Source organism: Callorhinus ursinus, unplaced genomic scaffold (assembly GCF_003265705.2).
Source record: "Callorhinus ursinus isolate GAN/ISIS: 27379988/994484 unplaced genomic scaffold, GSC_fseal_2.0 scaffold57, whole genome shotgun sequence".
Lineage (NCBI taxonomy): Eukaryota > Metazoa > Chordata > Mammalia > Carnivora > Otariidae > Callorhinus > Callorhinus ursinus.
The window spans coordinates 7,165,148-7,181,339 of NW_027397119.1; the positions used below are offsets into that span (position 1 = coordinate 7,165,148).

Below are 16,192 nucleotides of genomic sequence, written 5' to 3' on the forward strand. Positions count from 1 at the left end.
TCAAGACATGCTTCTGGAAGAATTTGATACCTGGGCTGAGAACTAAAACATGAATAAAAGGGGTTGGGTAAGGAAGGCCGTGGGGAGTGATGAAATCCAAGGCCCCCAGAAGGTCCTAGGAGCCCGGCTGGCCATCACCTGCTGAGAAGACCGGCCACCTACACTGTTGGCACCTTATTTGCGTTGCACCATTGCCCCTCCTTTCACCTGCTCTACTTCCTGAGACCCAGTTCAGATAACACCTCCCCCAAGAAGACTCTGATTCCTGTCCTCACATCAGCGTGCCCTTGGTGGTCCCCACGGGGGGGGGGGGCCTCCCCCGCTGGTCTGACCTTGGTACTCTCCCACTTCCCCGGAATGACACGTTCACTCATCTGTCTCCATCACAAAAGGGGACTCTAGAAAGGGCAGGGCACCCTCTCATCCAACCTTGGTGTCCCCAGCACCCTGTTGGGCCAGGCATATTGCAGGCATTTAATAAATACCCCGAATTAAATGAATCCACCCCTTTCTCTAGAACCAGCTCAGGAAAACACCAAACACCAGACACCCGAGAGAGTGCCAAATGCCAGGCTTGGAGAGAGTGGTCGGAGGCATTGGGAAGCAATCTGGCTGCAGGTGGGTTGAGGCTCCTCAGGGAGGTTCTGAAATAGGGTCTGAAACACTAAATCCTGGCCGTCTGGAGGGTTAGGAGGCCGGGAGTTGGAGGGACAACTTCTTGGGTCTTGCTCTAGGGAGCGAAGCCTCTCGGTAGCGACCGTCATCCCTGGGCAGTGGGAGTGGGCAGAATCCACCTTTCTTCTATTCTTACCCGCCCCCGCCGCTCTCCCCTTCCCAACCGAGGTTTCCAGCTGTGGATGCCTGGATGGACCTGGCTGCAGGGAGGAGGAGGGAACTCTCTGTCCCTCCCTCCTTCTCCATCTCCCCACCCTTCCTCCTTCCTCCTCCCCCTGCCCGCTCTCTGTCTCCCTCCCTCTTTCTCCTCTGAGGCGGTGGAGTCGCCTCGCAGCAGTGAGCTGCGAGCGCCCTGCTCCCAGTCCCGGCTTGAACTGAACTGTGCAAGTGGCGGGTCCTGGAACCCCGGCCCAGGAGCGGCGAGCCCAGGTCTGAGCCCGGGGCGCAGCGGCCAGCCGCCGAGGCCCCGGTTCGGGACCGAGCCGAGGCGCGGAGCGGGAGAGCCGGAGAGCCGGGCGGGCGGGCCGGCGCAGCGTCCGGGCGAGTCAGGGAGCAGGACCGCGGAAGGCAGGGAGACGGCCGCAAGCAGAGGGCAGAGGGCAGAGTGCACAGAGCGGCCTGGCGCGGCGGAGGGCGCCGCCCGGCCGGAACCGAGCTCTCCGCCCGGGACGGCGGCCCGCGCTGGGGCGGCGGACCCAGGGTGGCCACGAGTCCGGAGCGACTCCCCGGCCCCCGGCGGGGGGCGTGCCTCCTCCCAGCCCAGCCGCCCCAGCCTTGCGCGCCGGTCAGCCGCGTCGCCGGGGCATGTGAGCGGGAAGCCCGGGCTGCCAGCCGCGAGGACCCGTTCGGAGGAGGAGCCGGAGCAGGAGCAGGAGCGCCGAGCCCCGAGCCCGGCGCCCGCCTGAGTAGTAAGTGCGCCCCCTCGGCTCCCGCAGCACGCCGCTGCGCCCCCTCCCCAGCCCTGCGAAGTTTGACACTCGCGCCCCCGCGTTTCTGGGCACACGCCGGCTCTCATCTCTGCGACTTTTCATCCTTCGCAAAGTTTTTCGAGAAGGAACGGACCCCCACCTACCCCGCCCTCCCAACAAGGCCGGCCCGTGGCGGCTCCTCGCGGGCTGACCTGGGTCCTTGGGCAGAGGGGTGGCAGCCCGGTAAGGCCGTGGGGGTGGGGGCGCTGCGTGTGTCTGTGTGCGCACCACGCTAGCCGGCCTTGGGGTGCTCCCACCTCCCCCGCCCCCGCCCTCGCCCTCGCCGACCGGCCGGGGGGCACGAGGGCTTTCTCCTCAGTCTGTCTAGGCGCCCAGTTCAAGGATTTCCCAAAGGGAAGCTGGGGCGACCTGTGCGCGCCCCGTGTGGGGGTTCGGGTGCCGGCGCCCATACGCAGATCGACCCCCTCCCGGGTTGGTGTGGTGCGGGGGGCCGGCCACGCAGTCCTTCCCACCCTGCCAGGTTCGCACCCCAGCGGACCCGCCGGGCGCTGCATCCTGTTTGTTTTCTGCTCGGGCTGCTCCTGTTTCACCCCCTCCCACCTCCCACCTCCCACCCTAGCCTCCTCCTTACCACCCCCCACCTCCCGCCTTTGCAGTCGGAGGTGAATCTCTGCATCCCGATTTCGCTGCGAAGCAAATCTTGCCCGCGGGTAGGGAGGCGGGGAGGTGGGGAGGGGGCCGGTCGCTCTGTTCCCAGCGGCTCGCCATTGTTTTCCCACCCCGCGCGTTCCGTACGTAAACACACACACACACACACACACACACACACACGTTTGCGCGCCGGCTGCTGTGACACGCTCGCGCGCACGCACACACACACACACGTGTGTGTGTGTGTGTGTGTGTGTGTGTGTGCGCGCGTCGGCTGCTGCGAGTCCCCAGACGCGCAGGGATCGCTCGCGGGATTTTCCCAGCTGCCCGCCTGGCCTTCCAGGCTGCAGGGGCTCCATTACTTATCTGGGGCTGGGGAGGGCGACAGCCGTGGGGGCTGCCTGAGAGTCCCGGGCGGGGCCCGGAGCCGGGCCTGGGCGGGAAGTGAATCTTGAACTTCAGCCCTGGACCTTTCCGGGAGGACCCCGAGCGCACGAGCGGCGGCTCCCGCCCTGGAGGGCCGACGGCAGCTGCGAGGACTCCAGCGGCGCTCTTGGCAGCCGCCTCCGTGACGGGGGCTCGGAGGAAGCCGAGGAGTTTTCCTGGGAAGTTCGCTGTGACTTTGTGGGAATTTCCGGGCAGGGCGCCTTGGCGCTGGCTCTGGCGAAGGGGTCTGGCCAAAGCCAGAGGAGATGCTGCTGCTCTGGGCGGAGTTTCGAGATCCGCGTTTCCATCGTGCTCCCTTAGGAAGTGGTGCTCCACAGGCTGGGGGTTCAGCACATTTTGGTTCTAATTCCCCTCCTATGGGCAGCGTCTGCCTCGGGCGAGGCCCTTAGCTTTCTCAGATTTTCCCTTACGCAGAATGGGAAGAATTATGCGCACATCTTTGAAACTGGCATGGAATGATCAGTTAAGGGATAATGGTTTGGAAGGCGTGAACTCCAGAAGGATAGGAACCCCCCTGGGTGGGACCACTGAAAGCCACTTCGTATAGCTTAGTGGTTAAGAGCCAGGGCTCCGAAGGTAGATCCTCGATCCTGCCGCTGGCGACATGATCTTGAGCAATTCAGCCTTATTGCTCTGTGCCTCAGTTTGCTCGTCTGCAGCTCATAGAACTGTGCCTGGCACATAGTAAGTGCTGGAGAAATGTTAGCTGTTAACTGCCTTTTTTTTTTTTTTTAAGATTTTGTTTATTTATTTGACAGACAGCGAGAGAGGGAACACAAGCAGGGGGAGTGGGAGAAAGAGAGAAGCAGGCTTCCCACTGAGTGGAGAGCCCTATGTGGGGCTCGATCCCAGGACCCTGGGATCATGACCTGAGCCGAAGGCAGATGCTTAACGACTGAGCCACCCAGGCACCCCTGTTACTGCCATTATTAACTGACCTTGAAGAGAGCCCAGAAGGGCACTTTGGGATTGTATTCCTTTAATCAGTTATAACAATTGTCCACTTCTGGGAAGGAAGAAACCTCACACTTATTCCCACCCTTTCCTGATTTTGGCTCCTCAGATTCTCCCTACTCCTTGTCCAGTTCCATCTTGTGAAGTCTTTATTAACCTCCCCCCGCATGCTGCCCCTCATTATTTCACAGTTTTTTGAAAGGCGCTTTATTCCCTCCTTTCCCTCATTCTTAAAAATCAATCTTGGCCCACCTGCCAGTCTTCTCTCAGTGGAAATCAGGCCCCAGGAAGGAAGCTGTCTCCACTAGGGTGTCCCCTGGGTATCCTGGCTTGGGCTGCTGGCTCGGGATTGGATGCGCATTTGTGTCTCTGGGGCTGGGTGAATTTCTGGAGAGAGGAGCCCAGGTGTCTGGGGCCCTTGCAGCTGGAGGGGCGGATGGGGGAGGGAGCGTCAGGTGGGAAGGGCTGAGGCTGTTCCTGGGGGAGCTCTGCTCCCTGGGCAGCATCTGTGTCACCTGCTTCTGAGGCGCACTGGGGAACCAGAATAGCCCAGCTGCCTGGGTAGACGGGAAGCGAAGTTTCACCTTCAACTTTCCACTTGCAGTTAAGAGTATTTTCTAGGAAATTGGGTTTGTCGCAAGCTCCTTGTCTGATTCCGGACTTTGCAAATGCACAGCGCCAGTAAGGGGTGAGCTGGGAGACAGGAGGGAAGAGCAGGTGGATACTGCCTTGGACAATGGGCTTCCCTTTACTTTCTCTGATTCTCTAGCCCCCACCGCGGGCATGGGGGAGGGCGGCCAGGAGGTTGGTGCTTGGTGCTTGGAGATCCTGCTGGGGGGCTGTTTTCAGTGATGAGAACCACCATCGCAGTCCCACCACCCCCATTCATGCCTTAAACAAAAATATGTTGGAACGCTTATTATGTGTCAGGCCCTGTGCTAAGCAATGTGGCTTTAGGGGTGAACAAGACAGGTAGTCTGCCTGCCCTCGAAAGAAGTAACCAAGACATTAGACCCTATGTGATGTGGCAGAAATACAGCATGGTGATGTGACACAGAATGCGCGCATGGAGGCAGGCAGGGGTGGTGGGAGACTGGAGGCCAGTTGAAGCCTCCCCCCCACCCCCCCCAGGGGAGGATGAGAAGGAGCCCGCTGCACAAGGACGGAGGAGGGAATGAGAAATCCCCGAGGCCAGAGCCGGGTTCGTGCAGAGCAATGTGGCTGGAGGAAATCAGAGGGGGGAGGACCAAAGCCTGGTCACATAGGGCCTGGTAGGACTGGTTAGGAGCTTGGATTTTATGGCCAGTGTGATGGGAAGCCATTGGAGAGTTTTAAGGAGGGGAATGACATGATCTAATGGATGATTTTTAAAAGATGATTTAGTATATAAGAAACAGGTAATCAGAGTTGCCCCAGAGGAGGGAAACGGTGGCTGAGGGATGGGTTGGGATGGAGGAAAGATGGTGTTTTCACTCTGGACCCTTTTGTCCTGCCCGAATGAAGTGCCTTGTGCATCTCTGAACTATGCCAAAGAAATCAAACCCCAAAAAGTGTAGGGAAAGAAAGAGTAGCTTCTAATTTGGAAAACATATATTAATAAAAAGGGTAAAGCCCTACATGAAGCTCTATGGTATATACTAATTTTGTACAGATAATTGTACGTATGTGCATGCCCACCCTGCACGCATACATGAAGAGAAGACTAAGGCTGCCTGGAAGTGTTTACAGAGCTAATTCCAGATGCTGGACAACGGGTGATTTTTATTTCCTTCCTCTGTTGATTCTTCCAGTCTTCTACAATGGTCATGAATGACTTTAATAAGTGGGAAAAAATGAAAAAGAGAGGTCACTTTGGTGGCTAATAGAGGGTAGTTTGAAGGGGGAGCAAGAACGGAAGAGGCTAGCCAGGAGGCCCATTGGATTCAGAATGTTGGTAGGGTGGGCCGACGGGAGATTGTTCTGGAAATGGAGCCAGTGGTTCTCACTAACCACTCTTTGCTCTTGTCTAGAGAGGGCATTCTATCCCCACCTCAGATTTTGTGATCAGGAGTGTTGGGGGTCAATACTGGTGAAGGGCGATTTCCAATGCTGCCTTGGCTTTGAAAACATCTTGTGGTCCAGCTTCATCTATACCCCCTCTTTCCTTAGTGGGGAGGGCCCCAGCCTGAACATGTTGCTACTCTGATAATTAGCAGATTCGGGACAACATGATGTATCTGGTAAGAGCTCGGAGAGATGTTCACCACTTAACAGTTCTGAGCCTCTGTTTTTCCATCTGTGAAATGGGACAATAACAGCAACAGTACTTAACCTCTTACAGCTCGGGAGGCTCACATCCGATTAAGTCCGAAGTGGTGCCCCATGAATGGCGTGGGTCTGGGTGTGTTGGTTGCCAGACAAGTGTTGGCTTGAAAGGCCCGCTCCTGCAGAGGATCTACGTTCCTGCCCTTGAGGAGCTGACACTTTTCACAGGTTTACTCCTCTCTGGGGCTGCTTTGAGATTGGCCTTATCGGATAGCTCCCAGTAGGTCACCAGGAAGCCTCTGGAAAAAGTGGAATTCAAATGCCGCTGGGCCTGCGTGCCCCTCCCCCAGCGGCAGTCAGAGGTGAAGGGGAGCCTTTGAAAAGGACTCTGCTGGGAAGGCCCAGCCAGGCCCACAGCAAATCGTGCTTTGAATGGGAATTATTTTTGTGCTCAGTGTTTGCTTAAGAGGGCTCGCTCCTGTCCAAACTCACTGCAGTCCTCACCCTTTGCTAGTCTCCTTTCTGGAACCTGGCTATGTGAGCCGGGAAGGCTGTCACAGTGCCCGTCACCAGGCAGGGACCCAGGACCCGTGAAGATGGCTTTCACCTCTCCTGTCATCTCCCTGTCTCCCTGCTCCCAGGCAGGAGGGCACGCCCTGGATGGGGTCTTTGCTTGGCTCACCTCCATTTTGGCTGCCTCTTCCTTGGGGGTCCTCCTTCCAGCTCCTTGGGAAGCCTTGCTTAGGAAGTCTGTTGCAGGCTGGCGCGGCAGGGCCGACTTCAACCTCTGCTTGCTTCTCTGGTCAGGTGGGACTCTGTTCCTTTACAAAATTCAAATACTCTCTGAGCAGCAGTGACATGATGGCTTCCTCCTACGAGCGGGTGGAGTGGGATAGGGTGTCCAGTTGGGCCTGCCAGAGACCCCCCGAGGCCATTCCTACTCAAGCCTCATGTTGGTGAAGGCTCCTGGGACTCCCCTAGGAAAAGGTTTTCGTCTGCCCTGCGTGCCCCACAGCATAGAACCTGGCAGTTACCACCTGCTACTCTAGGAGCCCCTGCTTTATTTAGGAAGACCCTCTGCTCCTGTGACCTGCCTCATTTGGGAGGAGCCAGGGGCTCTGTGGCCCTGGCCTTGCCCAGCCCTGTCCCCCCACTGGGTGCTGTCAGGAGGAGCTGGATGGACCCAGACATGGGATAATGACAGTGGTCAGATCTCCAAGAGGCTGGGAGGTGAGGAGGAGAGCCGGGGGTTTCCCCACCTCCTCCCAAGGTCATCAGCAGGCAAATCCAAGGCCTGGGCGTGGCCTAGGGTGTGTGTGTGTGGGGGGGGGGGTGGGTGTGGGTGTGTGTGTGGGTGGACTGGCATCTCAGCACCCAGTGCACACGGGGACGAGCTGGGAGAGCAAGCAGCCGGGGCTGAGGTGTGTGTCCGGAGGTTGAGATGTCCTGGAGTGTGTTTTGAGGGGAGAGGTGTGTTTGGGGTGGTAGAGGAAGAAGTGGGAACAATAGCTCCAGCTTCCCCCTTTTTTCCTCTCCCCAGGCCCTTTCGGTCACTCTGGGAAGCCTGATGCATGCCATCAAACCTGAATTCAGTTCCCTAGACACACACGTATCAGACTCACCCCACCACAGTACCTTAGCATCGAAATGGCCTTGGCCTGAAGCCCCATAAGCATCCCTGGGGATTGTGGCCAGGTTGGGAGTGGGGAGAGGTTTAGTGTTATCCCCACATTGACCCCTGTATCTTCTGGGGACAGGTCCAAGGTAGGGTTTTGGTGTTTTGGTTTGAGGAGAGAAGAACGGAGAGGGGCCACAGGCCCGCCAGGAAACGGCTGGGCCCCCCATCCGGGCCCCCCCGGTGGTTTAGGTCTGATCCCTGCCAGGCCTGGAGCTCCCTGGGGGATCCGCCCCAGAGGAGGCCAGACTGTTCTCCTCCCCTCGGCCTTACCTCCCCCAGTCCCCGCCCCCTGCTTGACTCAGAATGGAATGTGCAGCCTGTGGAACTGGATGGGGTGAGAACTAGTTCCCAGAGGGCCTTGGTGCAGGCCTTCTCCCTTCCCCCCACAAAGGGAGTGGGCACCTCGGAGCCGGGTCCTGCTTCTTGGCACTCTAGACCTGCCCCGCTGCCCATTCGGGGGGTCTAGGTCCCACCATTTGAAGGAGCAGCTGGGGGGGGGGGATTTCCTTGGAAGTCCAAGATGGGGGGGGCATTTAGAGGCCAGTGGGTAGCAGGCCAGACAGACCCACCCCCACCCTAGACCGACACCCTTTGTTGACTTCTTTTTTTTAAATTATGGCTCATATTTCTATTCTTATTTCTGTGTTTCTGAAGTTCCCCAAAGTAGTACAACAATGTGCATTACTTTTGTAAGCAGAACGGAAAGGATTTAAAATATATCTAGAACTGATACGCAGAGCAACAGAAAAGTCAGTGTTTCTCTGGCAGACAGAGAGGAGTGGGGACCCACGCTAGAATATTCTGCAGAAAGAGGGGTCCCTGGCAGGAGGGGTGGTTGTGGGAGTATGAGAAGAATCCTGTAAGGCTGGACTGGTGCCCTTTCAGGCTGACAGTGGAGTGGGCCTTTGCGCCCTGGCCCGTACCCTCCTGTTCGCCCTGGCACCTGGCAGGAGGCAGCAAAGGAAGTAAATCCTCCCTTGAGCTGCCCTCACCCTGACTCCAAAGAGTTAACTCTTGCCTGGCCACACAGGCTAAGCAAGGCAGGCCCTCCAAGGCAGGCCCTGTGCACTCCTCAGAATGGACGGAGAGGAGTTTTCTGCCTGTGGGGTGTGAAGTTCTTGAAACCGCCCCCAGCCCTATTGAAGGAGCTGAAGTCATTCCTTTATCCCTGTGAGGCTTTGGTTCCAGGCCTGTCCCTGGAGGGGTGGGTCCGGTGGGAAAGGAAGGGCAAGGAGGGGCGAATCAAAGGTTAATGAGGAGGGGCTGGAAGGAGGCCTGGGTGCAGGTAGAGTGGGGCTGTCAGAGGCAGGTGGGGTGAGGGGAGTGGAGAATGAATAGGGAGGTATTGAAAGCAGAGGGAGTGGCCCCTCCAGCCCCTGCCGTTCCTCTGGATGGCCTGGCTCCCCTTTCTCTGGCTCTTTGGCAAGGGCCTGCTGTGCTTACGTGCATGCATGTGTGTGCGCGTGCGTGTGTGCAGGCGTGCGCTTCTGCATGAGCAGCCAGGCTGGCGGTGCTGTGTTCTAGAGACCTTGGTCAGCCCCTCTGGCCTCTGGAAGACCAGGCAGTGCCTCTGAGAGCCCCAGGGGTACTGGGGACATGAGACCAACGTTAAGAATAAAGGAGGGAGTGGACTGGAAGGCCCAGGGGAGCCAGAGGGAGGCCCTCCTCTCTCTCCTCCTCCATGACCTCCAGTTCTCCAGAGCCTCAGGTGCCAGCGAGATTGGGGTTTCAGTTCCATTCTACCTGGGGAGGGGCAGGGCAGTGGGTAGTGACCCTCCTTCCTCCTGTAGCTCTGTCATCCGGAGCATGGATCTGCAGCCATACCCTCTCACCAGGAGTGGATGATGCTGGGGAGTCTAGCCAGGGTGAGGGGCTGGAGAAAGCCGAGTGTGTAGGGAAAGAGTGGTGGAGTCATGGGGTCCCCTAGCTGGGGCTGGGGGGCGGGGAGAGGGAGGCCTCTCCTCTTACTTGGGGGGATGGGCTCAGCCTTCACTCAACAGGCCCCCTAGCCAGGAAACAGGTCAAAGAACAGAGGAAGGGGATCTGTGTCACCTCTTACCTGAAGTGGAGTTGGGTAGCAGGAGAACTTTCTCTTTGGCCTGTGAAGAAGTCAAGGGATGAACTTGATTGCCATCTAAGTTGTGATAAGTATACAAGTCTGGCTGAATGGGGCTCTTCGTGTTGTGCAGTGCACAGTCTGCACAGCTGAACGTGGTGACCCTGTTGGAACTGGCTCAGAACATCAGGGGCCTGTGGTTTCTGTAATGTAAGTTCCCTTCTCTCTACCAACTCTGCCTGGCCTCAGATCCATTCTCCTCAACATGACATCCCAAATTTGGAAGTGATTGGGCTATCTGTTACCCCTTTCTGGGCATCGATTGACTTGGAGTTTGGGGAAACAGAATTGAGGGGAGGGCCTGTCTGTGAGCGTGGGTGTGTGGTCGGCGGTTTAGTGAGGGTCTGGGAAGCTGGACTGCTACCACCCAAGTCCTGTTGGGATAGTGAGGGACCTCCTGATGGATTTAGGAGCTCTGGAAGGGAAGGGGCAGGACAGATTGCCGGGTGTTGGGGATGCATATGGGGTGGAGGCAAGGGAGTTCCTGCCCGGCCTGACAGTAGCCTCTCCTTGCTGGCCTCCAACCCACAGGGTCTTCCTTGCACCCTTGCCCTCCTCTCTGCCCCTTTCATGCTCAAAACTCACCCATCCCTGTCCTTCAAGATCCTGTTCTTTGATCTCTGAGATCACTGGCAAAGCGGATCTACCAATCTAAGTTCATGTGCTGGTGGGTCATTCCCGACGCCTTTTAACCAGCCACAGGGCCTTGTTCATCCAGGAGGTGACTGTCAGAGTGGGAGCTTGGGGTGGAGGTCGAGTGGGTGTTTGGGCCTGAGGGGGCCTGCTCCATTCCGGCGGCCATGCAGCCACTCAGCAGATTCACGTCCCTGCTACTCTGGGGCTGAGACCAGCACAGCCCCTGACACAGCAGTGAGGAAGGTGAAGGGAAGTAAGTCATCAGTTCGATACTGACGGAAGTGGAGGTGGGGAGGTGCAGGGTGTAGTGCTTCGGGAGGACCGAGGAGGGCACCGCAACCAGAGTTGGGCAATCAGGGAAGGCTCCCTCTAAGAGGAAACCTAAAGACCTGGAGGGTGAGGAGGAGATCGCTCCGCAAGACCAAGTCAGAGAGAAGAGAAGATTGTAAGGACAGATCCCTTCACGTCTTCCTGGGGCCCTCCCTGGGTCTCCAAGGGCATGTCAGATGGTCCTGCCCCTCACCGAGGACCGAGGGAGCCTCAGGACTTTGGAGGCAGGGGGAGCGGTAGGCGCTTGAAGACAGGGTGGCTAAGGGCTCCTGGCACGCAGAGGCCTTGCCCGGCTCTGAGTCGTGTGTGCCAGCATGGAGGTGCACTGACACGCACGGGGCGGTGTGCGGGGGCTGCCTGTGGTGTGGTGCTGCAGGGTCATGCGGGACTCGGGCACACTGCTGTGTGGCCCAAGCGTCTCCCAGGCAGCTGGGGACGGGAGGGGCACAGATTGCAAGGACCAACTGCAAATTAGCTGGGCTGGTGTCAGATGCCTTTGCTGCTTCTCCCCTCCTCTCCCGTTCCTCCCTGCCCTCCCGAAAATCAACAACTGTGTCAACAGCAGGGGGTTGTGCTTGGCCCGCGGCCCGCGGGGCTGCCAGGCCCAGGCAGGTGCTAGCAGGGGCTGCTGGAGCCCCACGCTGGGAGCGGGCCGGGCCTGGCTGCCAGGCCTGTAGGATAAACAAGGCCGCACACAGGCTGGCCAGGAGGGAGAACAGGTGTCTCAGGAGCTCTGCAGACACAAAGGGCCTCTTGTCTCCTCCTCTCTAGCCCGGGGAACAGCCCTCCCCCCAACTTGGCTCTCAGGCCCAGCCAGAGACCAGTGGCCAGGTCAGCCAGGGGGTGATGGCGTGGAGGGAAGGGCAGGTGCTGACCTTCCAGAAACGCCCCCCGCCCCGCCCCCGGCAACTTGGTGCTTGTTTTTTCTGCTTGAGGCAGAGGTAAAACCAGTCCATAGGAGGCATTAGCCCTGTAGGCAGGAGACCTGCCTCTGAACAGCTCCCCTGGCCAGGAAGCCTCTGTGGGTCTCAGTTTCCCACTGGGAAAGACAGCAAGACGCCTCAGGAAGAAATGGATGGGAAATTGGAAAAGCACCTGGAGGTATTTGGAAGAAAGAAGCGCTGAATGTCAGGAGTGATGGAAGGTGGGACCAGAAGTAGGGAGACCTGGACCAAAGAATTTGGTGGGGGCATGCCTGGGTGGCTCAGTTGGTTGGGTGTCCCACTCTTGATTTTGGCTCAGCTCATGATTTCAGGGTTGTAGGATCGAGCCCCCACGCCCAGCAAAGAGCCTGGCTGGGATTCTCTCTCTGCCCTCTGCCCCTCCCTTCCCACTCTGCATGCTCCAGCTCGCTCTCTCTCTTTTTTTAGAGATTTATTTATTTATTTATTTGAAAGAGAGAGGAGAGAGAGAGCACATGAGAAGGTGGAGGGTCAGAGGGAGAAGCCGACTCCCCGCCGAGCAGGGAGCCCGAGGCGGGACTCGATCCCAGGACTCCAGGATCATGACCTGAGCCGAAGGCAGTCGCTTAACCAACTGAGCCACCCAGGCGTGCTCGCTCGCTCTCTCTCTCTCTCTCTCTCTCTCTCTCTCTCTCTTAAAAAAAAGAATTCCAGGTGGGATTTGGGGCTGGAGGTGGGTGGGGTGAGACAACACCCTCCTCCTTCCATGCCTTTCTGTGAAACAAACCTTTACTGAGCACCTACCATGCGCCAGGCGCTGCACTAGGGACAGGGAGGCAGAGAAGAGTAGTACAGGACCAGCATGGGCGGGCAGGCCCTGGAGCCGGACTGCCTGTGTGGTCTGCTAACTTGGCCTGTCTGAGTCTCAGTTTCCTGACCTGTAACGTGGGGGCGGTAGGAGTCACTGCCTCACGGGGCTGTGTGATTGTCAGGTGTGTGAAGAGATGCCTGGTGTGGGCGCCTGGGTGGCTCAGTTGGTTAAGCGACTGCCTTTGGCTCAGGTCATGATCCCGGAGTCCCGGAATCGAGTCCCACATCGGGCTCCCTGCTCAGCAGGGAGTCTGCTTCTCCCTCTGACCCTACCCCCTCTTGGGCTCTCTCTCTCTCACTCTCTCTCTCTCTCTCAAATAAATAAATAAAATCTTTGAAAAAAAAAAAAAGAGATGCCTGGTGTGGTCTTGCGAGGGCAGATTAGAGAAGGCTGTTGTTGTCCCTGTTCCTGGGGCTCAAATCTAGCCAGAGCCTGAGGAATACACAAGTAAACAAAGAATTGGAGTCCAGTCAAGTACCGGGGACCAGGGATGTCGAAAGACTCTGGCATTCCCTGGAGGAGCAATCAACTCTTCTAGGATGATCAGGGAGTGATTTTTAGAGAAAGGGCAGTATTGGAGCAGGGCTTTGAGGGAAGTATAGGAGTTTTCTGGTCAAGAATGTAGGAGGACCTTCTAGCCAGAGGGTGTGAACGTGCACGTTTGTGCCTGCATTACAGGTGTGTGAGGATGGTGACTGGGGGGGTGGCCTGGGCCAGGCAGAGAAGGGCCTGCATGGCAGGCGAAGGAGTGCAGGCTCATCCCTAGCTTGCTGCAGGGTCAGGTACCAATCCTGGTCATCACTTTGTTTCCTTCTTCCTCCTCCTCCCCACACCAATACATCATGAATAACTTCAGTCTCGCTCTAGAACATTCTTCAATTTAAAAGCAGGATAGTTCAGTGAAAATACCATGGAGTTGTACAGTCAGAAAGTTCTAGAATTGAAGCTTTTGGATTTTGAGACTCGATATTGGGCTGTTTGCCTAATTTCTTGGAGCTGCATTTTTCTTATCTGTAAAATGGAGTAATGGTGTCTCCCCTGTGGCAACCTATTGAGGGGATTCTAGAAAAAGGTGTGTCACGTGCCGATGCCCAGCAATTGCACGGTGAAGGGAACTGTTAGGATTATTCTCTGTCTTGTCCAGGTCATAAGCCTTGTTGGACTTTGGTTTCTGTATCTGTCATGCGGAAATGGTGGTCTGTCATCTTCCTTCCATGATTGTCAAGTTGGACACAGGCCAGGTTGCCCCTTTCCCAGGCAGATCAGTCAGGCCAGGAGGCCCAGGACCCCCATGGTAGCCTTCCCAGGGCCCCACGCAAGCCTGCCGGGCCGAAGGGGGGGACCCAGCCGTACAGGGGCTGTGGCTCCCTGTGGATCAGGCAGTGGGGTACCTGTCCTGCCTTTCCGACGGGGACAAGCCCTCCAGCGGCCCGCTCACCTCTCCCTCTGACCGCTGTGCTGGTGTTTGAGATTTGAGGGTTGACACGCAGCCGGGGCCAAGGCCCTCCCTGGTCCAGCCCTTGTGCCCACAGGCCTGTCACTTCATCTCTTGGAAACTCAACTTCTCCCATCTGCAGCTTGGGAAGGACTGTGTTGACCCCTCCGGGGGGAAAGCGACGAAGAGTCAGACGAGCACAGTGACAGCCACCTGGGTAATGTTTGTTGCAGTTTCAGAATCCAGATGTGGAGTCAGACGCTTTGTCATAGCCCAACATCTGCGCTCTGCGTCTCTTTGCCGGTGGCTCACCTTCGGGTGCCTGAGAAACCTTGTGAATTGGGGAGGGCAGAGAGCATCTGACCCCCCATTTTGTGGATGAGGAATTTGAGCTTTAGGGACGGGGACTCATCCAAGTGGTAGGGCTCACGTCCCAGTCCCACGCTGGCTGTGGGTCTGCAGGGACGAGGCTGGCCCGCGTGGCGTGTCTGACCCCGTGCGGACTAAAGTGGAAACCCACTCTGGGATCTTGCTGCAGAGCCCCCTGGCCTCCTGCCACTGGTTTTGAGGAATGGGTGATGGGAAGGGCTGGGGAATCGATGAATGTCTGGAGTCCATGGGTTCTCCTGACAGTCACAGGGAGCCTGTCCCGAGACCAGATCTGGAAGGATGTCCAGCTTGGCAGAGACTACCATTCTCCACCTCTCCTCCGTCACCTGCCATCTGGGGTTGTGCCCAGTGAGGGCATTGCCCACACCCCCATTGTCTCTCCTCCTTATCCTCTGCACTCGTGTTACTCGGGTGAGGAGAGGCTGGGAGAGAAGGTGGGCGGAGGGAGGTGCTGGGAGACAGGGTTGGGGACAAAGGTCTGGGATGCCCTGGCAAGGTGGCCTGGTAGCCTGGAGACTGCCTGAGTCAGAGGGGGGTGTTGGGGGGGGGCAGAAAGAGCAGCAGACGTGTGGGTCTGTCCAAGGACCATGTACATATTTATGTGCAATTTGCATATAACCTCTACCCTGAACACAATTTTATACTCTTTCCCTGGGAACATTCAGATTTGTCTTTCACTATTGTTCTTTCCAAAGGTGGCAGCTTCTGGCTGTTGCTCTTGTCTTTGCCTCCACACTCTTGTCCCATTTACTCCCAGATGGCTCTCCACAGGGCAGGTGGTTGGGAACAGAGTCGGCCTCCATAGCCTGGCTATGGGTCCTCCCTAGGGTGAGCCCAGAAGTCTGGGCCAGCCTCAACACCACTGCTCTTTAGCGCCACCCAGACCCCTACTGCTCCCCCGCGGCCACCCCTCTTCTGTGAGTGGGGTTTGGGGCACCTTCCTGCCTGGTGCACAGTGCTTGGCACTTAGCAGGTGCTCAGCTAATTTGAGGATAAAGTGAGGTTAGAGACAAGAGGGGACATTGGGAAACGAAGACATTCGCAGAACAGGCTCCTTTAGGCCTGGCTTTTGTGCCCGGGAAGCGCGAGGCTGGTGGGGAGACTGATCCCCTGGGGGTCCCGGGGAGGGGAGGAATTGGTTTCCCACTCGGTGGCCAAAGGAGGCATTTCTTTTTCTTCTTGGCCTTGCAGGAAAGTGTTGAGGGTGAGAGGAGCAGAAAGGAAGGGACAGGCCTTCTATTATTTTGTTTTTCAGATTGAGAATCTGTTATTAGCAATTTATGACACCCAGGTCTCCAGCCAAGCACATTCTGTTCTCCAGGGTTGGGGGAAGACTCTTAAGGGCCACGTTGCGAGGCCGGACAGGAAAGAGGAGCAGGTCAACAATTTATGGTCGACTGTGTGGCGTCCTGGCCTGTGCTAGGGGATAGCTTTAGCATGGGGCCAACTTGAGCCCAGTCCTGCGTGGGAAGAAGCCCTTGCAGACGGCATGGCCTCCCCGCGGGAGCCCAAATGGCTCTTGTAAGCCGGGTGAATGGGCTCCCCTCCCACTCGCATGCTCACTGGGCCTTGGGCTCCAGATTTCTCTCTGTGAAGTGGGGTCGTGGCTGGGACGCTCGGAACAGAGCCACCACTGAGTTTCTCAAGAGAGGCGGTCTGAGAAGACACCGGCCGGGAAAGGAGAACAGGAAGAAAGAGAACAGCACGCCAGAGGACCCCGGAAGACGGGGAGCGGGCACGATGACCTGTGGAAAGTGGTGCACAAGCAAAACAACCCACCCTTTCTGCGAAAGTGCTGAGCTGATGGAATTGAGCTTGGTGGCCACGAGATCGAGCCGCAGATCTCTATCTGTGGGTGCCCGGGCTTTGTGCCGAAGGGGGTCCTGGAAGCTGATGCGGAGGGCAGGGGCATCACCTGTGGCGCCTTGTCCCCC

At 57.6% G+C, this 16,192-nt stretch overlaps 1 protein-coding gene across 1 annotated transcript; it reads left to right on the top strand.

The window, feature by feature from the left end:
- The first annotated feature begins 565 nt into the window (after nucleotides 1-565).
- On the top strand, nucleotides 566-15,933 carry LOC141371123 (uncharacterized). Its single transcript, XM_073884499.1, has 4 exons — nucleotides 566-618; nucleotides 1,090-1,583; nucleotides 14,502-14,669; nucleotides 15,839-15,933. The coding sequence occupies exons 1-4, from the start codon at nucleotides 566-568 to the stop codon at nucleotides 15,850-15,852; spliced, it is 729 nt and encodes a 242-aa protein (XP_073740600.1). The 3' UTR covers nucleotides 15,853-15,933.
- The last annotated feature ends 259 nt before the right edge of the window (nucleotides 15,934-16,192 follow it).

Coding starts and splice junctions, on each gene's coding strand:
- LOC141371123 (XM_073884499.1), top strand. CDS start 566: ATGCCAGGCTTGGAGAGAGTGGTCGGAGGCATTGGGAAGCAATCTGGC. Junction 619..1,089: donor GGGAAGCAATCTGGCTGCAG/GTGGGTTGAGGC, acceptor ACCCCGGCCCAG/GAGCGGCGAGCCCAGGTCTG. Junction 1,584..14,501: donor GCCCGGCGCCCGCCTGAGTA/GTAAGTGCGCCC, acceptor TTCTCCTGACAG/TCACAGGGAGCCTGTCCCGA.